Below are 17,104 nucleotides of genomic sequence, written 5' to 3' on the forward strand. Positions count from 1 at the left end.
AACTTATGTTCCCAAAAGGACATAAATAAATTAGCGTAACTAGGTGCAAACCTGGTGCCCATCGCCGTTTCACAGACTTGTAAATAAAAATTACCATTAAACCAAAAATAGTTATTATTCAGGATCCAGTTGATCCCCTCCAGAATAAAACTTATTTGAGACTCAGGAAATTTTCCTGCGTCATCAAGAAAGTGTTTAGTGGCTTCACAACCCCTGGCATGCTCTATAAATTGTATAGAGTGAGTTTACATCCGCCGTATATTTCCTCAGTTGTCAGTTTTTTGGCCACCGCATGTGGCAGGAGGGAGGTCAGTAACTGTCTGACATAGTAAGGGAGCTCGTCCACTGTGACTGCGGTTGGTATGCCCCTTATCTTAATATTGGTGCGGCGGTGGCGGTCTTCCATGGCCGTTAGTTGTACTGAGATGGCTGTTTGATGGGACCAGATTTGTTGGACCGAGGTCTGGAGCTCGTGCATCTGTGTTTGGACGTCTGCAATGTCCCTCTCCGAAGCCTGTACCCGGTCTGTGATGGCCTTCATGTCAGCAGCAAGTATTTTATGAAAGTCCGCCAACAGGACCTTTAGATCTTGTCTGGTAGTTGGTGTGGAGTCTGTGGGAGCTTCGGTAAGCTTCAGGTGAGTGTCCGTCGGCTGTGCAGCCTCTGTTTGCTCGTTTGAATGAGAGTGGGTGTTGGGCCATGTACTGGCGGCGTGCTGTGTGGATTGGGGCTGTACAGGTCTCTGGAACATCGTCCCAATATCTCTATGTTCTGCTGTCTTCTGCGAGCGGCGGCCCATTGCTGGTGTATGGGTTATGGCGTCGGGTGATTGCTAGGGGAGGGGGGGGGGGTTGTCATTTACCCGCTGTAGTAGGAGCGTTTCCAGGCTCGGCAGGGACAACGTGGGGTAGGCCCCGGCTTTCCGTCCGGGCTGGGTCTTCGGTTTAAAAAAAAAAAAAAAAAAAAAGGCATCTATCACCTCGGGAATGTTGAGGGTCTTAGCTGGTAGCTTTTGATTTAAGATTTTTGGTGTTTGCTCGGAGGAGCTTGCAAGCATGGCGTCTGCTCAGGCTGATGGTCAAGCTCCGCCCCTTGATATTGTATTTTGACACATCTAGTTTTAAAGCGATCCATAGTTTACTAAAAAAAAATCAGGAATTTTAGCTTGAGTGACTGACTCTGGTACATTTCGGATTCTGAGATTGTTTTTTCTTGAATGGTCCTCTAACTCTCAGAGTTTAGCTTCCATGCTTCTCAGTTTTATATTTAAAGGGAAACTCCAGTGCCAGAAAAACGATCCATTTTCCTGGCACTGGAGGGTCCCTCTCCCTCCCACCCACCAATCCCCAGTTACTGAAGGGGTGAAACCCCCTTCAGTCACTTACCTGAGGCAGCGGCGATGTCCCTCGCCGCTCCTCCTACTTGCTCCGAGACTGATCCCGCCTACCGGCCGAGGAGACCTAATGCACATGCGCGGCAATTCCACGCATGCACATTAGGTCTCCCCATAGGAAAGCATTGAAAACGAATTTCAATGCTTTCCTATGGGGATTTGAGCGACGCTGGAGGTCCTCACACAGCGTGAGGACGTCCAGCGACGCTCTAACACAGGTTTCCTGTGCTATGGACCAGGAAGAGACCTCTAGTGGCTGTCTAGTAGACATCCACTAGAGGTGGAGTTAACCCTGCAAGGTAAATTATTGCAGTTTATAGAAAACTGCAATAATTACACTTACAGGGTTAGGAGTAGTGGGAGTTGGCACCCAGACCACTCCAATGAGCAGAAGTGGTCTGGGTGCCTGGAGTGTCCCTTTAACTGTTCTTTTTGATCTTCTAAGGTTATAATTTTTTTTTTCTTCATTTATGTGTAATCTAACAAATCTGTTTTTTTATTTCTTCTGTATTTTTTAGTTGTTTGATTAGTTATTGCTTCAAGTTGAGCTTCTAGGCAGTGCTTCAGAAAATCTGCAGTTATGTAATTTTCTGTTTGTCTGGGAGAGTTTTTTTTATGGATTCTTATCTTTATGAATATAACGCAGTATTATCTTGTTTTTTTTCTTTATAGGTTCTATCTACAGGGGAGAATAAACTTGTTTCTTTTTCTGGTCCTTTTTCTTATCCTTCCTTGCAGGATTCTGTTTTAACACGGGCTGCAAGCGCTACTTTCCTCGGTATCTCAGCGTGTCCACTACCTATTCGCAGTCATTCATCTATTCAAGCTCCGGCTCCTGCTGCTTCCAGCTGCATACAGTCACCCACTTAACTCATCACCCCCCACCCTCCCAAAAAAAGGCACTTTGAATTCACTTAACCAGTGAAAAATGGTGCAACTGTTTATTCGACACTTACTGTATTCAACACGTTTAATCCATGTTTTCCGAGTGCACTTGTGACACTCAGTTTTTACTGTATATATAAAATAAATAAAAAGTGTAACATAAACCATCTTGCCAACTAAACTTTAGAGCATGTTCACAGACATGACTACCCTCAGCCAATAATTTACCTCTTGACTGTACTTCAAATAAGATTCTAAGGAATACAGACAAAAGGCAGTACTGGCAATTCTAGGTGGTGCAGAGTTTATAATAACCTCTCATTGGACCTACAAAGTACAAGTAAGCCAATCAGAAGTTGTGCTTCCTTCCCCCCGCAAACTCATTTTCCTGGCACTATAGGGTCATTAGGTCCCCCACTCTCCCCTGGGCTGAAGGGATTAGGACCCCCTTCAGCACCGGGCTCCCTCTGCGCTGGGAAACTCTCCATCCCCCGCCATCAGCTCCTAATGCGCATGCGCGGCAAGAGACGCATGCGCATCCAAACCGCCCATAGGAAAGCATTACTCAGTGCTTTCCTATGGACGTCCAGCATCTTCTCACTGATTTTCAGTGAGAATTGCGGAAGCGCCTCTAGCGGCTGTCAGTAAGACAGCCACTAGAGGCTGGATTAACCCTCAGTGAAACATAGGGGTTTCTCTGAAACTGCTATGTTTTCAGCTGCAGGGTTAAAACTAGAGGGACCTGGCACCCAGACCACTTAATTGAGCTTAAGTGGTCTAGGTGCCTATAGTGGTCCTTTAAGGTTTTGAGAAATACATTATGAAAAGAGACCATGAGCTATCAAATGTACTTTCATTGTGCTATTTTTACTTAAATGTGCCTTTTGCAGCCTGCTTTTGTACTTTTTAAAAATAGTTCTATGACATTATTTAAAAACTGAAGCCCAAAATGTCTATACATATTCATAAAGTCTACAGCGGAGACAGTACCTCATCAGCCCCTACAGTTGCAGGCTATGCACATTTTTACTAAGTACATTTATTACCATCTTCAAATCATTTAATATCGCCAAATCAATCCCATTTACAGAATGTTGAATTTCACATTTTTAAATGCACCTACTCTAATTCTAGACTAAATTGGAGGAGGTTTTACAAACCAACAGTTAATTCAATAATGTTCACTCCAACCAACAGGTCACATTCTACAATTCTGGGTGAAACGGACGAATGATGCACTTTTGAAACTCAAATAACTCAAATTCCAATAGACCATAGCATGTATTACTTTTATTTGTAATGTTTACAAGGTTTATCTCCAGTAATTGTTTTTATAATCCCTAAAAACATAATGCAATGGAACGCATCACTACTTAAGTGTAGACTTGTATATACACACACATGACCAGTTACTTCAGTTGCCAAACAGCATATTTATACGGATAGTTGGACAGTAGTCGCCTGGAAATTAATTGAAAACAAAACTATTAGGACCTTTAATCTTTAAAACAAGGAAAAAAAAAAAAAGGAATTGTAATTTAGTAGATTGACAGACGTTGGTACAGGCACCCAATAAGGAATGTACAAAGGTATTCCAAAAATACATAAATTATGTGAAAGCATGTTTTATGACAGCAGTAAACAAGTGCGTTATCCCAACTGACTTTCCACGGTATGCAAACATGAGCCTCCAAGCTCATAATCTTCACATCTTCTATTCAGAACACTTTAGTGCTCTCAATCATGATAAAGACATGGCAGTAGAAGAGTTCTTTGCTCAGAAGGTTCTTTAGAACATTCCTCCTCCCATGCCACCACCCATGCCTCCCATTCCACCCATGCCTCCCATTCCAGGATCCTTCTCTTCCTTAGGAATTTCTGTCACAACTGCTTCAGCAGTTGTTAAGAGTGATGCCACACCAGCTGCATCCATTAAAGCGGTTCGTACAACCTAGGATGAAGAGGACATTTCATATTTATGTACACATTCTACATGTAGTTAATGACATATCCCCTTAAGGAAAGGGTTTTTTGTTTCTTTAAAACTGCCAACACAATGAAACAAATGTCTTGGATAGAGATCTTTAACAGAGCTGGTATTACTCAGTTTAAACTTGTAGAACTTACTATAGTAAGTCTGATAGTGGAGGAACTATATACACTGCTCAAAAAAAATAAAGGGAACACTTAAACAACACAATGTAACTCCAAGTCAATCACACTTCTGTGAAATCAAACTGTCCACTTAGGAAGCAACACTGAGTGACAATCAATTTCACATGCTGTTGTGCAAATGGGATAGACATCAGGTGGAAATTATAGGCAATTAGCAAGACACCTCCATCAAAGGAGTGGTTCTGCAGGTGGTGACCACAGACCACTTTTCAGCTCCTATGCTTCCTGGCTGATGTTTTGGTCACTTTTGAATGCTGGCGGTGCTTTCACTCTAGTGGTAGCATGAGACGGAGTCAACAACCCACACAAGTGACTCCGGTAGCTCATCCAGGATGGCACATCAATGCGAGCTGTGGCAAGAAGGTTTGCTGTGTGTCAGCATAGTGTCCAGACCATGGAGGAGCTACCAGGAGACAGGCCAGTACATCAGGAGACGTGGAGGAAGCCGTAGGAGGGCAACAACCCAGCAGCAGGACCGCTACCTCCGCCTTTGTGCAAGGAGGAACAGGAGGAGCACTGCCAGAGGCCTGCAAAATGACCTTCAGCAGGCCACAAATGTGCATGTGTCTGCTTAAACGGTCAGAAACAGACTCCATGAGGGTGGGATGAGGGCTCGACGTCCACAGGTGGGGGTTGTGCTTACAGCCCAATACTGTGCAGGACATTTGGCATTTGCCAGAGAACACCAAGATTGGCAAATTCGCCACTGGCGCCCTGTGCTCTTCACAGATGAAAGCAGGTTCACACTAAGCACATGTGACAGACGTTACAGTCTGGAGATGCCGTGGAGAACGTTCTGCTGCCTGCAACATCCTCCAGCATGACCGGTTTGGCAGTGGGTCAGTAATGGTGTGGGGTGGCCTTTCTTTGGGGGGGCTGCACAGCCCTCCATGTGCTTGCCAGAGGTAGCCTGACTGCCATTAGGTACAGAGATGAGCTCCTCAGACCCCTTGTGAGACCATATGCTGGTGCGGCTGGCCCTGGGTTCCTCCTAATGCAAGTCAATGCTAGACCTCATGTGGCTGGAGTGTGTCAGCAGTATTTCTGAAGAATTCATTCAGATCTAGGATGTTATTTTTGTGTTCCCTTTATTTATTTATTTTTAGCAGTTTTTAATATAGACCTCTACCTTGCAGACTCAATTCAGCAGCTGATCACCACAGCAGTAAGTGGGTAGATTGGGGGGGGGGGGACGGAACACAATCTACTGTCCTGTAATAGGTTATAAAAGCTGAAGCTTTACAATTTTCCAAAATCCTCACCTTTGTGGGGTCAATAATGCCTTTCTCCACCATATTTACAAATTCAGATTGCATTGCATCATATCCAATTTCTGATGGGCTCTGTAAGATTTTTTCTACAATCAGTGACCCTTCTACGCCTGCATTATTGGCTATGGTCATTGCAGGGATCTTAAGAGTTCGTCTCACAATTTCAATTCCTGCAAACAAAATACAAGTTTTTTGGATATGCATCATCAACAATGATCTTTACAGGCCAAGTAATACTGACATTTTTCCAAAACATTCCTGATTAACACTGGAGTAGATGTCATGGGTAATTCCATGTATCTGTGCCTTTCCACTCTAACATAGGTGCAACTACTATTATGATCAGTGTGCTCTTTTCATGAAGTTGGCCATTTCTAAGCTGAAAAGGAGGTGTTACAGAAAGCTCCAGCTCCAATTATCTTTGACTACTATGAACAAGAGTGGTCAAAATAGGTCTCCAAAAATACACACACACAGAAATACAATACAAAATACCTATTTTCTGATCATCATTGGCTGGAGAAAGAGAATCCAAAGCTGGAATACATCTAAGTAATGCACATCCACCACCAAGAACAATTCCTTCTTCTACAGCTGCTCGTGTTGCATTCAATGCGTCCGTTACACGGTCTTTCTTTTCATTTACTTCAACATCACTAGTGCCGCCAACCTTGATTGTCAGGAATTAAAAAAAAAAAATTATTAAATTGCTTAAGTATTAGATGCCATTTCAACAGTTATTTGCTACAAGCAAGTAGCAAGTTAAAGCACTGTCAAACATTACATACAGCATTTGTAGGTGTTTATACAACAGTATGTTTGCATAGTGTTAAAGAGTTACTCGGTGGTGGAACTATTGCAAGAAATTATTTTGAGTCCCCCCTTATTAGACACACTGATGCAAACCTATACCTACAAAGACACACACACAGATAACTCATTGACACATACTGGCATACAGACTGTAACGGACCGTTTCAGCAGACAAGGGGTTAAAATCCGTTTAGGCAATATGCCCCTTTCTGAGAGACAGGCACAGCTACTGCAGAACACCAAACTCCTGAACTGGATACAAAATAGCACTCCAAACTGGAAACCTCACAAATAGCTGCTAGCAGACGAACAGGAAAAGCTCCCAAGTGGCTTACACTCCTGGCAGTCAGTCTATCAGCATACAGTGAATCCCCCCAAGAACGAGACAAGGCTCTGTGTTGAAGGTCAAGCAGTGGTCTGAGGTGCTGGCACACCCAGCCTGGTTTTTATTACAGTTGTTGCAAATACAGGACTGCCCACAGGGAGGGATAAAACAACCAATCACATCACAGTTACATCCCAGATTCCCTCCCCTTATCCTGAGAGGAAACTCAATTATACATACAGTTAAACATACTTTCTACCCAACTTTCATAACTCTAAAACCATACATCACATTCACATAAAAATACATATCCACAATCAATCCATTCAGGGGAACAACATATTAAAAAAATGGCATGAATCAGACCAGGGGTTCAAAAGTTAGTAAAGTATCTTTTAAAAAAAAAAAACTGCCAGCATGGTTTTCCGGCTCAGACCGGTTTTACAGAGGCCTCTATCCTGGAGACAATGGGGAAAGTAATCCAATTATCCAGGGATAGAGGTAGACTCCATTGAGCACATGGTTGCAAAAAGACATAAAACACTTTAAAATACAGAAAGTCACCTTTTACACATAACACACAGACATTTCACATAGCCCCAGATAGCTGGGATCTGAGCGCACAAAACTACCGAATAGCGCTCAGATCCTATTCACACAGTTCAATTGCCATGGAGCTAAAGTCTTTCCCATAGTCTTTCATTATATGAATAGGCTCCATGGCATAGCTATCTGGGGTATCACCGCTCACACAGGGCAAGTACTGAATGACCCCACTGTATTTAAAGGGCCAGAATGAGTGACATGCACTCTGTTAGGGCCGAATACTGTTTTTAAAGGGCCTAATCTCCCAGGGCCATAGTCCAAAGGCAGCAGGCGGGCAGCCAGGCTTCTCCAATGCAATGTGGCGAGATTGCTCTCGTCACACAGACAAAATATACTGGCATAAACATACTGACACGCACATATACAGACTGACACATATGGCAATTTATTAACCACCCCCTGCTTCCATACCTTTTAATTGCATGGAGGGGACTCTCTGGGGCTGGCTGCCGCTGATGGGAGTCTGAGGATCTCTGCCTACAGAACTCCCTCCTCCCTTCTTAGTGCTTTCTGTGGTCCCAGCCCATGCAGCCTGTAGGCTGGGAGGAAGTGAGAGATAGTCCCTTCCCAACAGCACATATTAAAGGGCCGAAACACCCGACCGGGCCCCCGATGAGACGTGCCGATAGTGCAGGGGCCCAGTCAGGCTCTTAAAGTGCCACAGCGCCGACTGGGACCCTGTTTAGCAGTAATACCCATTGGGTGGACCTTGGTGCATGGGCCCCCAAAGCGTGCACAACGTGGTGCAGCTGCACCAGCATTAGTTCCGCCACTGGAGTTATTCCAGTCATGCTATACAGTTATGATGCCCAGAACACCCTGGCACCGTTCCCTACTAACAGTTTGCCCCATTACCTTTGTCCATGCCAGGTTTCCTATGCAGCAGGCTCGACAGACTTCTGCAGAGCAGAGTGAGGATCCTGCCACTCATTCCTTAGCAGAGTGTGTCAGCTGATCACTCTCAGCCATTGAATGCCCCTCTTGATAGGAATATGCACACAGCTGATATTAGCCAGCTCTTGTCACAAGCTTGCTAATAATACTGCCAGAGGTGGAGTTACAACTCCGGTAGCAAAAGGATTAACCTTGGTATATATGGGGGCAGAGCCTAGCTTCCAGGACCCCCTCCCCGCCCCCTTGGACCTGCCTACCACTCCCAAGACAGAACCTACCTGCAGAGTAGCAGCAGATACCTGTCCCTCTTCCGGGCTGGGAGCCCAACTGGAGAAATCTCCAGGCCGCAGTTCGACCACTCACGGGAAAGACCGCGAGCCGGGGACGCGCAATCCAGCCTCACGATGGAGGAGGAACCACGGACAGAGGGCGCTAGCTCCATTTACAGCCTGGAGCCAAAGAGACAGGGTCATGTCATGCCATGCCGCAAACGTCTGCACGACAAACAGCGCGACTCACGTTACCGCACATCGGAGAAGGGCACTGTCAAGGCCAACCTGGAACCGGCCCCCCCACTGCGGTATGCACAAGATATTGGCTGAGGACAGCAAATCACGCACCCACCAGCCCATCTAATGAAGCCTACTAGCAGCATGGACTCTGACAACCCTAATGTGGACACTGTTAATCTTAAGTATATTATGGCTTATACACGCTCACCCACACTATAGATGGCAAGGATAATCTCCCACTTTCGCTTTATAACCACGCTTACTGATTATGTTGACTCTCGGAATAGCTTGTTCTTAACGTTTATATAGCACTACTTTACACAAACTAATCTGTATACAGCATGAATAACCTCACACAATCTCACTTAAATTACCAAAAAATGTGCAAGCAAAACATGTCACAATCTCTGTTTAACAATGCTGAATGAACCTGTAAATGCTGTTGTGGCATGACCGGCACAGCAAAAATATTAAATAAAAAAAATAAGACCTTGGTATATATGTGCAAAGTTTCACTATGAAACCCAAAGCGAGGGCTACCACAGGCTTGCACACCTGGTCCACGACAAAGCAGTCCTAGTAAAAGGGAGGGCAGACAGGAAGGAAATACCAGAAATTAAGAATACCTGCCTGAAGGAATTTGTGGTGGAGGGAGAGAGCTGCAAAAAGAGCAAAGAAAAGAAAAAGGACAACACAGAACAATTTATCTTTCTCACACTATGTCACTATGTGGGATATGTAAATATCAGGGCTTAAAATTGTATAGTGCTTGGCCACTATATAGAATGTAAAAAATTAACCACTGCAAGGCATAGTATAAGTGAATTTCTAATCATCAGGGCTAACTTTTTAATCACCAATGGCTATGGGAAATTTTGAGTCCTGTCAATATATAATTTCATTCAGGTATTCCCATAAAGAACCATTTTATTATCGTGATTTTTTTTTAAGCCATTGAATTGGAAATAGTTATAGAAATGTCAAAAACAGGGAATGTGTCTTTGTTATTTAGGTTTTCAGTTTAACTTTGATACGCAGAGCAGTGTTCTTACCTTGATGACAGCAACACCATCAGAAAGCTTAGCTAGTCTCTCATTAAATTTTTCCTTTTCATATTCACTGTTTGTGGATTCCAACTGCTCAAGAATTTCTTGAATACGTTTTTCAATCTGTGCTTTGTCACCCTTGCCTTTCAATAGCATAGTATCATCTTTAGTTACAATAACTTCTCCCACTTTACCAAAGTCGTGAGCTTGAATGTCTTCAATATTTAGCGTTAATCCTTCTTCTCCAAAAACCTAGAAGTAAAATAAAAATAACGTAGGTAGTCTGAAAAATATTACATTTTTCTATCCATTTAGGCAACACACACACTTACAACTCCACCAGATGCAATGGCCAAATCCTTCAGCTGGTTCTTTCGGTTATCTCCAAAACCTGGAGCTTTCACAGCAACAACTTGAAGACCAACTTTTAACCTAAAAAATAAGCAAGGTAAGAATGTTTAATTAGATTTTCAGTAGGGGCTTTTAAAAAAAAAAAAAAATTAAGCCTAGTGTTCCCAACTGTAAATTGCTTATAAAACAAATGCATAAATACAAAAAATTAAAAATAAAATTTAATACACACTTTACATGCTAGAATAAGAGCAAGATGGAGAATTCTAAATAAATATAATAAATTACATTCTGATAAGTAATTTTAGCATAATTGAGTTCACCTGTTTAAAACCAGTGTACTTAAAGCCTCTCCATCAACATCTTCAGCAATTATAACCAAGGGTTTACGATGAGCATTGGCAAGTTCTAGAGCAGGCACAATAGACTGAATACTGGAAATCTTCTTTTCACTGAGCAAGAGATATGCATCTTGAAATTCACATTTCTGGCCTGGACAAGAACAAGAATTGTACATTAGTGGAAAATAATCTCCCCCCCACCACAGACAAACATTTTTTTAATAAAAATAAGAAAACCCCACAAAAAAACCCTCCAGGCCCAAATCTAGTAGAACATAGTTAACTACTTTAGCCATACTATGCACATTTACCTTTAGTAGTATTAATGAAGTACGGTGATATGTATCCTCTGTCAAATTTCATCCCTTCAATTATCTCCAACTCATCATGAAGAGTTTTACCATCCTGAAAATATTTGTCAAGAAACAGACTATATTAGTGAGTAGGTCAATGCCAAAGTATGTTTGTTTATAAAACATACAAACAATTTCCAACAGAATATAAAGTACTATATAGGAAGACATCAGTTGTTGTAGAGAATTACCTTGACTGTTATTACTCCTTTACGACCAACTTTTTTCATGGCATCGGAAATTATCTTGCCAATTTCCTGATCACCATTTGCAGAGATGGTAGCAACCTGTAAGAAATTGAATGGTGAAACAAGGCATAGACTTAAACTGGGACTCTATGCACGATAATCACTTCATTTAGTGTAGCCTTGGAAAATATATGGGTGCCAGGGAGCAGGTTGGGACACACTCAACAAAAACCCTCTATAGCTCTCCTGGCACCTAAGGAATGCCACCTCAGCCATAATGGTAGCGTGGAATTCACACAACCTAACAACAATCTAGATGGCAGAGATTAACAGAGCACTAAGATCAACGGCAACAAACGAACTCAGCCTATTATACACACACACACCAACTATTTCAATCTCATTACCTGAGCAATTTCTTCAGGTGTTGTAACAGGCTTGGATTGTTTCTTCAACTCTGCAATTACTGCATCAGCTGCCAACATGACACCTTACAATAGACAAAAGTAAACTTTAACAAAATTATTCAATGGTTTTAGCTAAATTAAGCCATTTGGTTCTTATCTGCTTTCAGCATGATCATATACCTTCGTAACCCCCTCCCAAATAGATCGAGCCATCTGTGGTATCTACAGCTAAGCCATTAGTCCTTGATCCACACAAGCAAGTTCAGTTTTAAGAGAAAAAGAGCCTAATCAATGTTTCAGTTTAACTGTAATTTAGATTAGGCAGCAACTTCTTCTGTAGAACTTCTGCTATCTTCTTGCATAGGGCAGGTTTGTGTATATCTGCATAAATGTGCCATGACGGACCTAGAATGGAGTTACTTGCCTTCTACAACTTGCTATTTCCTAGAGCAGAAATGCATGAATTAAGCCCTCTAAGCTGTGAGGCTAAAAGTCTAATGGTCATTTATATGCCAATACCCAGTTTTCTATTAAACTACTTAAACAGTTTGCCAAAAAACTGGGCTCTACTGAGTAGCTAACGAGCTTTTCCCCTCTTCAACAGCTTAAATAACAGGTTAGCTACAGAGTTGCTAGGTAAGTGAGGTTTATCAAACAGCTCAGAAACTGACAAAAAGACAGGGTGGATAGATTACCTTATGATAATTTCAAGTTATACAAGCACCACTATTTAATGGCTATGATGCACTCTAAGCAACATAACCACTACACTACTCCTGCCAAGGGTCAACTTTTACTATGTCACACAGAAGGCCATAAGCATTCTGTTGGATTTAAGCTTGCAGTATAGGGATTTAGCTCACTGGCTGAGAGCAATCAGGTAATGCACAGTCAATGAGCTATCTCTACATAGCACAGCTTAGCTCAGGAGGGCCAACAAACTCCTGCTTAAAAATGTCCAGCTCTTTGGCAGAAGTTGAGCAGGTGGTGAGCGATGAACAGCAGACTTCAGAGAAGATGTTTAACTTTAAACCATTTGCCAATGAGATAGAAGTGCAAGATGAACAGCTGACTCAACTTTGCCTCAAAGATATTACGGTCCTTTTTCTGTATAGTATTTATAACAAAAACGGAAGAGATTTTAATATGGAGAAAATCCAAGCAGGAGGCCGAAACAGATCATATGGAATTAAATACTGCTGGTGCCCAAAGTGTTCCTTTAATAGCCAAAGACATGATAGGGATGCCAAAAACACAGACCCACAAATGTTACAGAACTATAACTCCTATGATGTAAGCCCTCACATGGAAGTTCCATTTCCAAAACATCTGGGTATCTAGCTTTGGGCAATTCTAAATATATCACAAAAAGATGCAACTTTCCCTTCTCGTGGTTAATGGCTGTATGCATATTTTAGTACTCACCTCTTCTTATTTCTACTGGATTTGCACCTTTGCTGATCTTTTCAAAGCCTTCCTTTGCAATTGATCTTGCAAGGACTGTTGCTGTTGTAGTTCCATCTCCTGCCTCTTCATTTGTGTTATTTGCTACATCTTGAACTAGCCTGGCACCAATGTTTTTATATTTGTCTTTTAGATCAATTGCTTTTGCTACTGTGACACCATCCTTTGTTACTTTTGGGCTTCCCCAGCTTTGTTCAATGATGACAGTTCTGCCCTACAAAATAAAAGCCACCAATTTAAAATAAGGCATGGCAGTGATTTACAGCAAATAACACAACTAGAAGTCCTTAATGAAACACTCCAGTCCACATAACTTAATCTCATTCAAGTCACATGGCTTAACAGTTTTTGGACTGTTAATACCCTAAGTTGTCCTCCTGGCACTCATCTGCTCTTCTCCTTCATCACTCCCACCCAATCCGAACGAGGAAGATATTTCCTTAAGTGCCAGGCATAGGCTAAGAGTCAAAAGATGCTATCAGCTGATCTCTGGGTTAGCAACTGAGAGGAATGCTTTGGAGATGTACATATCACTATACTGACAAGGAAATATTTTCCTTAATACATACTGGAGGAGATCAAGGGGCAGAGCAGATGGGTACTGGGTGGGGTTAAATATTCCCAACAAGTTTAACACCAGAAGGCAAATGGTGCCAGATCCCATAACTATCTGAGTGAGTTTAAATGGTTATGGTGGCTGGAGTGCTCCTTTAAAAAGGGACAAAATGGGCAACATAACATTTTCACCGTAAAGAAGTGTATTTGTTCCACAGCACCAGTTTTCCTGAAGGGGTTAAACTCCAACGTCTTCAAGCTGGTGCCCAAATGCTCTGCCACTGATAAGCTGAGAGAGAGAGTCAGCTGAGAGGAAGCCACGAACAGGGTTCAGTGGAGAGCAATCTGGCGCCAGCTTGAAGACTTTGAGGTTTAACTATTTAATACCTTCTGGTATTATCCGGATGTTCTTTTGTGTGTAGTGTTGGTGTTTGTATATAATTTTAATGTTTTCATACAGGGGTGTGATTGTATGTAATGTTTGCGCTTGATTGCAGGACATGTGTAGTGGATGCAGTGTCTGTATATTGTGTATATAACAATATACATATACACAATGTGTGTTTGAATGTAAGCATGTTTTTGTATAGAATGTATATGTGAATGTTGGTGTACATTTGTGTGCAGTGTATATACTTCCACACACGCAAATACACAGAGTTTCCCAAGCACAGATACTCATGGACACACAAATATACACACACACACACACACTGACGCAAAAGGACACAGATATACACACAGGGACAGGAGGTGAGGGTGACAGTGTGTGTGCTGGTGACAGCTTAGGGGGGCAGTGTGAGAAAGGGTTACAGTGTTGGGGCGATGGGGCAGGGAGAGAAAGGGTTACAGTGGGGAGGGCAGGCTGTGTCCCACCTTTCTTTTTAATTGAATAAATTCCCTGGTGATCCGGTGGGTTAACTCTACGGTCTGCAGCTCTGCCGGGTGCAGAGCTGCAGACTGTAATAGAGGTCTCGCAAACACCCAGAGTGTTGCCATCCTGGGATCATTCTCGGGCAGACTGATGGAGGGACCCGGCGACATACAGGGCATCCGCCGGGCCCCACTTCTGGTGTTGGGCCTCGGTCATGGACTGAGGGCCCCACCAGTCTGCCTGTCTGAGTACCTGGCGGCACTGGATGTGAGGGTCAGCACGACCAACTGGGAATCATCCGGCGACCCACACTTGGTAAACCCTGCTATAGAGCAATCTTAACTATACTGCTGGAAAAGACCGAGTGAAAAGAAGGCAGACATGAGTGTCTGGCAAGACCCAGGCACGTTGTCAAGCAGTACTAACAATGTTTGGCTACTTACTGTGGGATGGCAACAAGGCTCATGGGCCATATCCACCATACAGCCTGTAGTAGTTATGGTGCTTGGAGAGATGCTTGCAGTCACTTGTAGCACCTCAGACAGCTCACTGAATATATGAGAAAACCAGCAAATGCAAGCCAATGGCAGTACACAATGACCGAGTCTTATTTGAAGCACTGAGAAAATTCTAATACATTTGTCCTACAGATATAGTTCTATGGTAGTTTGTTACAATTCTTTAGGAAATTATGACCATAATGAGAGCTTAAATCATCAAAAAAACAACAAACACCTTTGTCACAGAGTAGAGGGCAGGAAACAACCGTTATTGTGAGATGCAGTCAGCAAATTAGCCAGTCTATCAAAAGAACATTGCTATAACAAGCAAAGTAAGACAAACAATAACTCCACTTGTTATGTTGTGTGTATAATAATGTATTTTACTATATGATTCGGCTAAATGGTTGCAGAGTATTCTGTTGTAAGCAGTTAGCAATATAATAGGGAATATATGAAATATTCATGCTTTAATTTTCTTGACACGTTTAAATGCTTTACTTCTTTCTTTGATCACATTACATACAAGGTCACTCAAGGGCAAGTGTTCCAGAACATATGCTAAATGATGGTAATCCAAGTTTACCAATGTGCTTTTTTTTTGTTTTGTTTTTTAAAACCTACAGTGATGCCCTCACACTAGCACAAGAAGCCATTTTTTTCTTGCCAGTGATTTCACAAGCTCAGTAAATCATGATCTTTGAGATATTCAGAACCTTCTAATCACATACAATGTTTCCAGCAAAGAATCATGAATACGAATGTGAGGAAAAAAAATAAAGGGGGGAGATGGATTGCTCTTTGCAGAAATTACTTGATAGCTGTGCATGCATATAACATATCAAAACATTAATACATAATCAAGTGTTTTTTTTTTGTTTTGTTTTTTTAAACAATACTAGTTAGTTTACAAATAATGCTAAAGGGCAGCAAGCAAACAATATTTTGACACAAAGAGACCACTTTTTGGATACTTGATGTATCTAAGAGACGTACCTTTGGTCCCATGGTAACAGCCACTGCATCTGCCAGAAGGTCAACACCTTGCAGCATAAGTGCTCTAGCATCCGCCCCAAATTTGACATCTTTAGCATACCCACGGACTAGATGAGGTGCTAATGCCCAAGACACCGGCCTCACTTGGTGCAAAATTGTTGGCAAACGAAGCATTTCTTTAGAAGAGACAATACATAAGTCAATCGCCAGTTGCAAGATCTACACTATTATGTATGCTTATTCTATAGAGTAGCGTGAATATTTTGTGAGTATAATTTCCAGCTTTATTACAAGAATGATTCAGCTTTACATGCTACTAAAATACATTAACAAAATTACATAAAACTGTCCATAATTGTTATTTTAAATTTGACCAGTTCTGCAAGCATCTACACGTGTTATATTATGGGTCAATGGCAAGAACATTGGAAAACAAAAGGATGAGAAATATTTTTATCAGTTTTGCAAATAAATCAGTTTTCGAGAAAAAGAAAATAAAAGGGGAGTATTTTGTGGTTATTTTTTTTTTCGCATGTTAAACATTACCAAAAAGGAATTTGCAAAAGTTAAGATTTTTTTTAAAGTTACATCCAAGCTCAAAACTTCAGTTCACATTAAAACAAAACACAAGGTCAAAACGCAAAACACGTGTTTTAAGGATAAAAAAAAAAAAAACACACAACCCTTAATAATAATAAAATATACATATATTTCTGAATGAAATGCGTGCAGGAACCGTTGTGTACATTAAAAAGACCTAACATTTTACGTAGAGATAAAACACTTAGCGCTAGTTGTGGAGACATGCATGGCGCACGCAGGAGGCACTCACCGTATAGCTATATGGTAAATTAAATGGACAGGCAGACACAGAGAGGATACTTTCAAACACGTGTCTAATGCAGACTGACGAAAAGTCTAATCAGATAGCAGACCTTCTACCTCCTGCACGGTCACGTGATGATCAATGTCCGGGCCTCCTCCCAGCCCCGGAGCGAGCATGGCTATATTACAGCGCCCCCATGTGACGCCAATACTTCGGTCTGACCTATCAGTTTCTGGTAATGGCTTATGGTCCATGCAGGTTCCCGGGCTCCATTTCCAGAACGTTCTGGAACGTCTCCGTTTTCCAAGGTCGGAGGTGACATTGACAGG

General features: G+C 42.1%; 1 protein-coding gene across 1 annotated transcript; it reads right to left on the reverse strand.

Annotated features, from left to right (window-relative positions):
- Window positions 1–3,548: 3,548 nt before the first annotated feature.
- On the reverse strand, window positions 3,549–17,022 carry HSPD1 (heat shock protein family D (Hsp60) member 1). The gene is made up of 12 exons (XM_063430215.1): window positions 16,782–17,022; window positions 15,950–16,125; window positions 12,986–13,238; window positions 11,561–11,643; window positions 11,157–11,252; window positions 10,924–11,017; window positions 10,595–10,763; window positions 10,253–10,352; window positions 9,927–10,172; window positions 6,220–6,394; window positions 5,716–5,894; window positions 3,549–4,229 (listed from the first exon to the last, which is right to left on the reverse strand). Exons 2-12 carry the CDS (start codon window positions 16,121–16,123, stop codon window positions 4,068–4,070), a joined length of 1,731 nt encoding a protein of 576 aa, XP_063286285.1. The 5' UTR covers window positions 16,124–16,125; window positions 16,782–17,022; the 3' UTR covers window positions 3,549–4,067.
- Window positions 17,023–17,104: the final 82 nt, after the last annotated feature.

This window comes from Pelobates fuscus, chromosome 8 (genome assembly GCF_036172605.1).
Source record: "Pelobates fuscus isolate aPelFus1 chromosome 8, aPelFus1.pri, whole genome shotgun sequence".
Classification (NCBI taxonomy): Eukaryota; Metazoa; Chordata; class Amphibia; order Anura; family Pelobatidae; genus Pelobates; species Pelobates fuscus.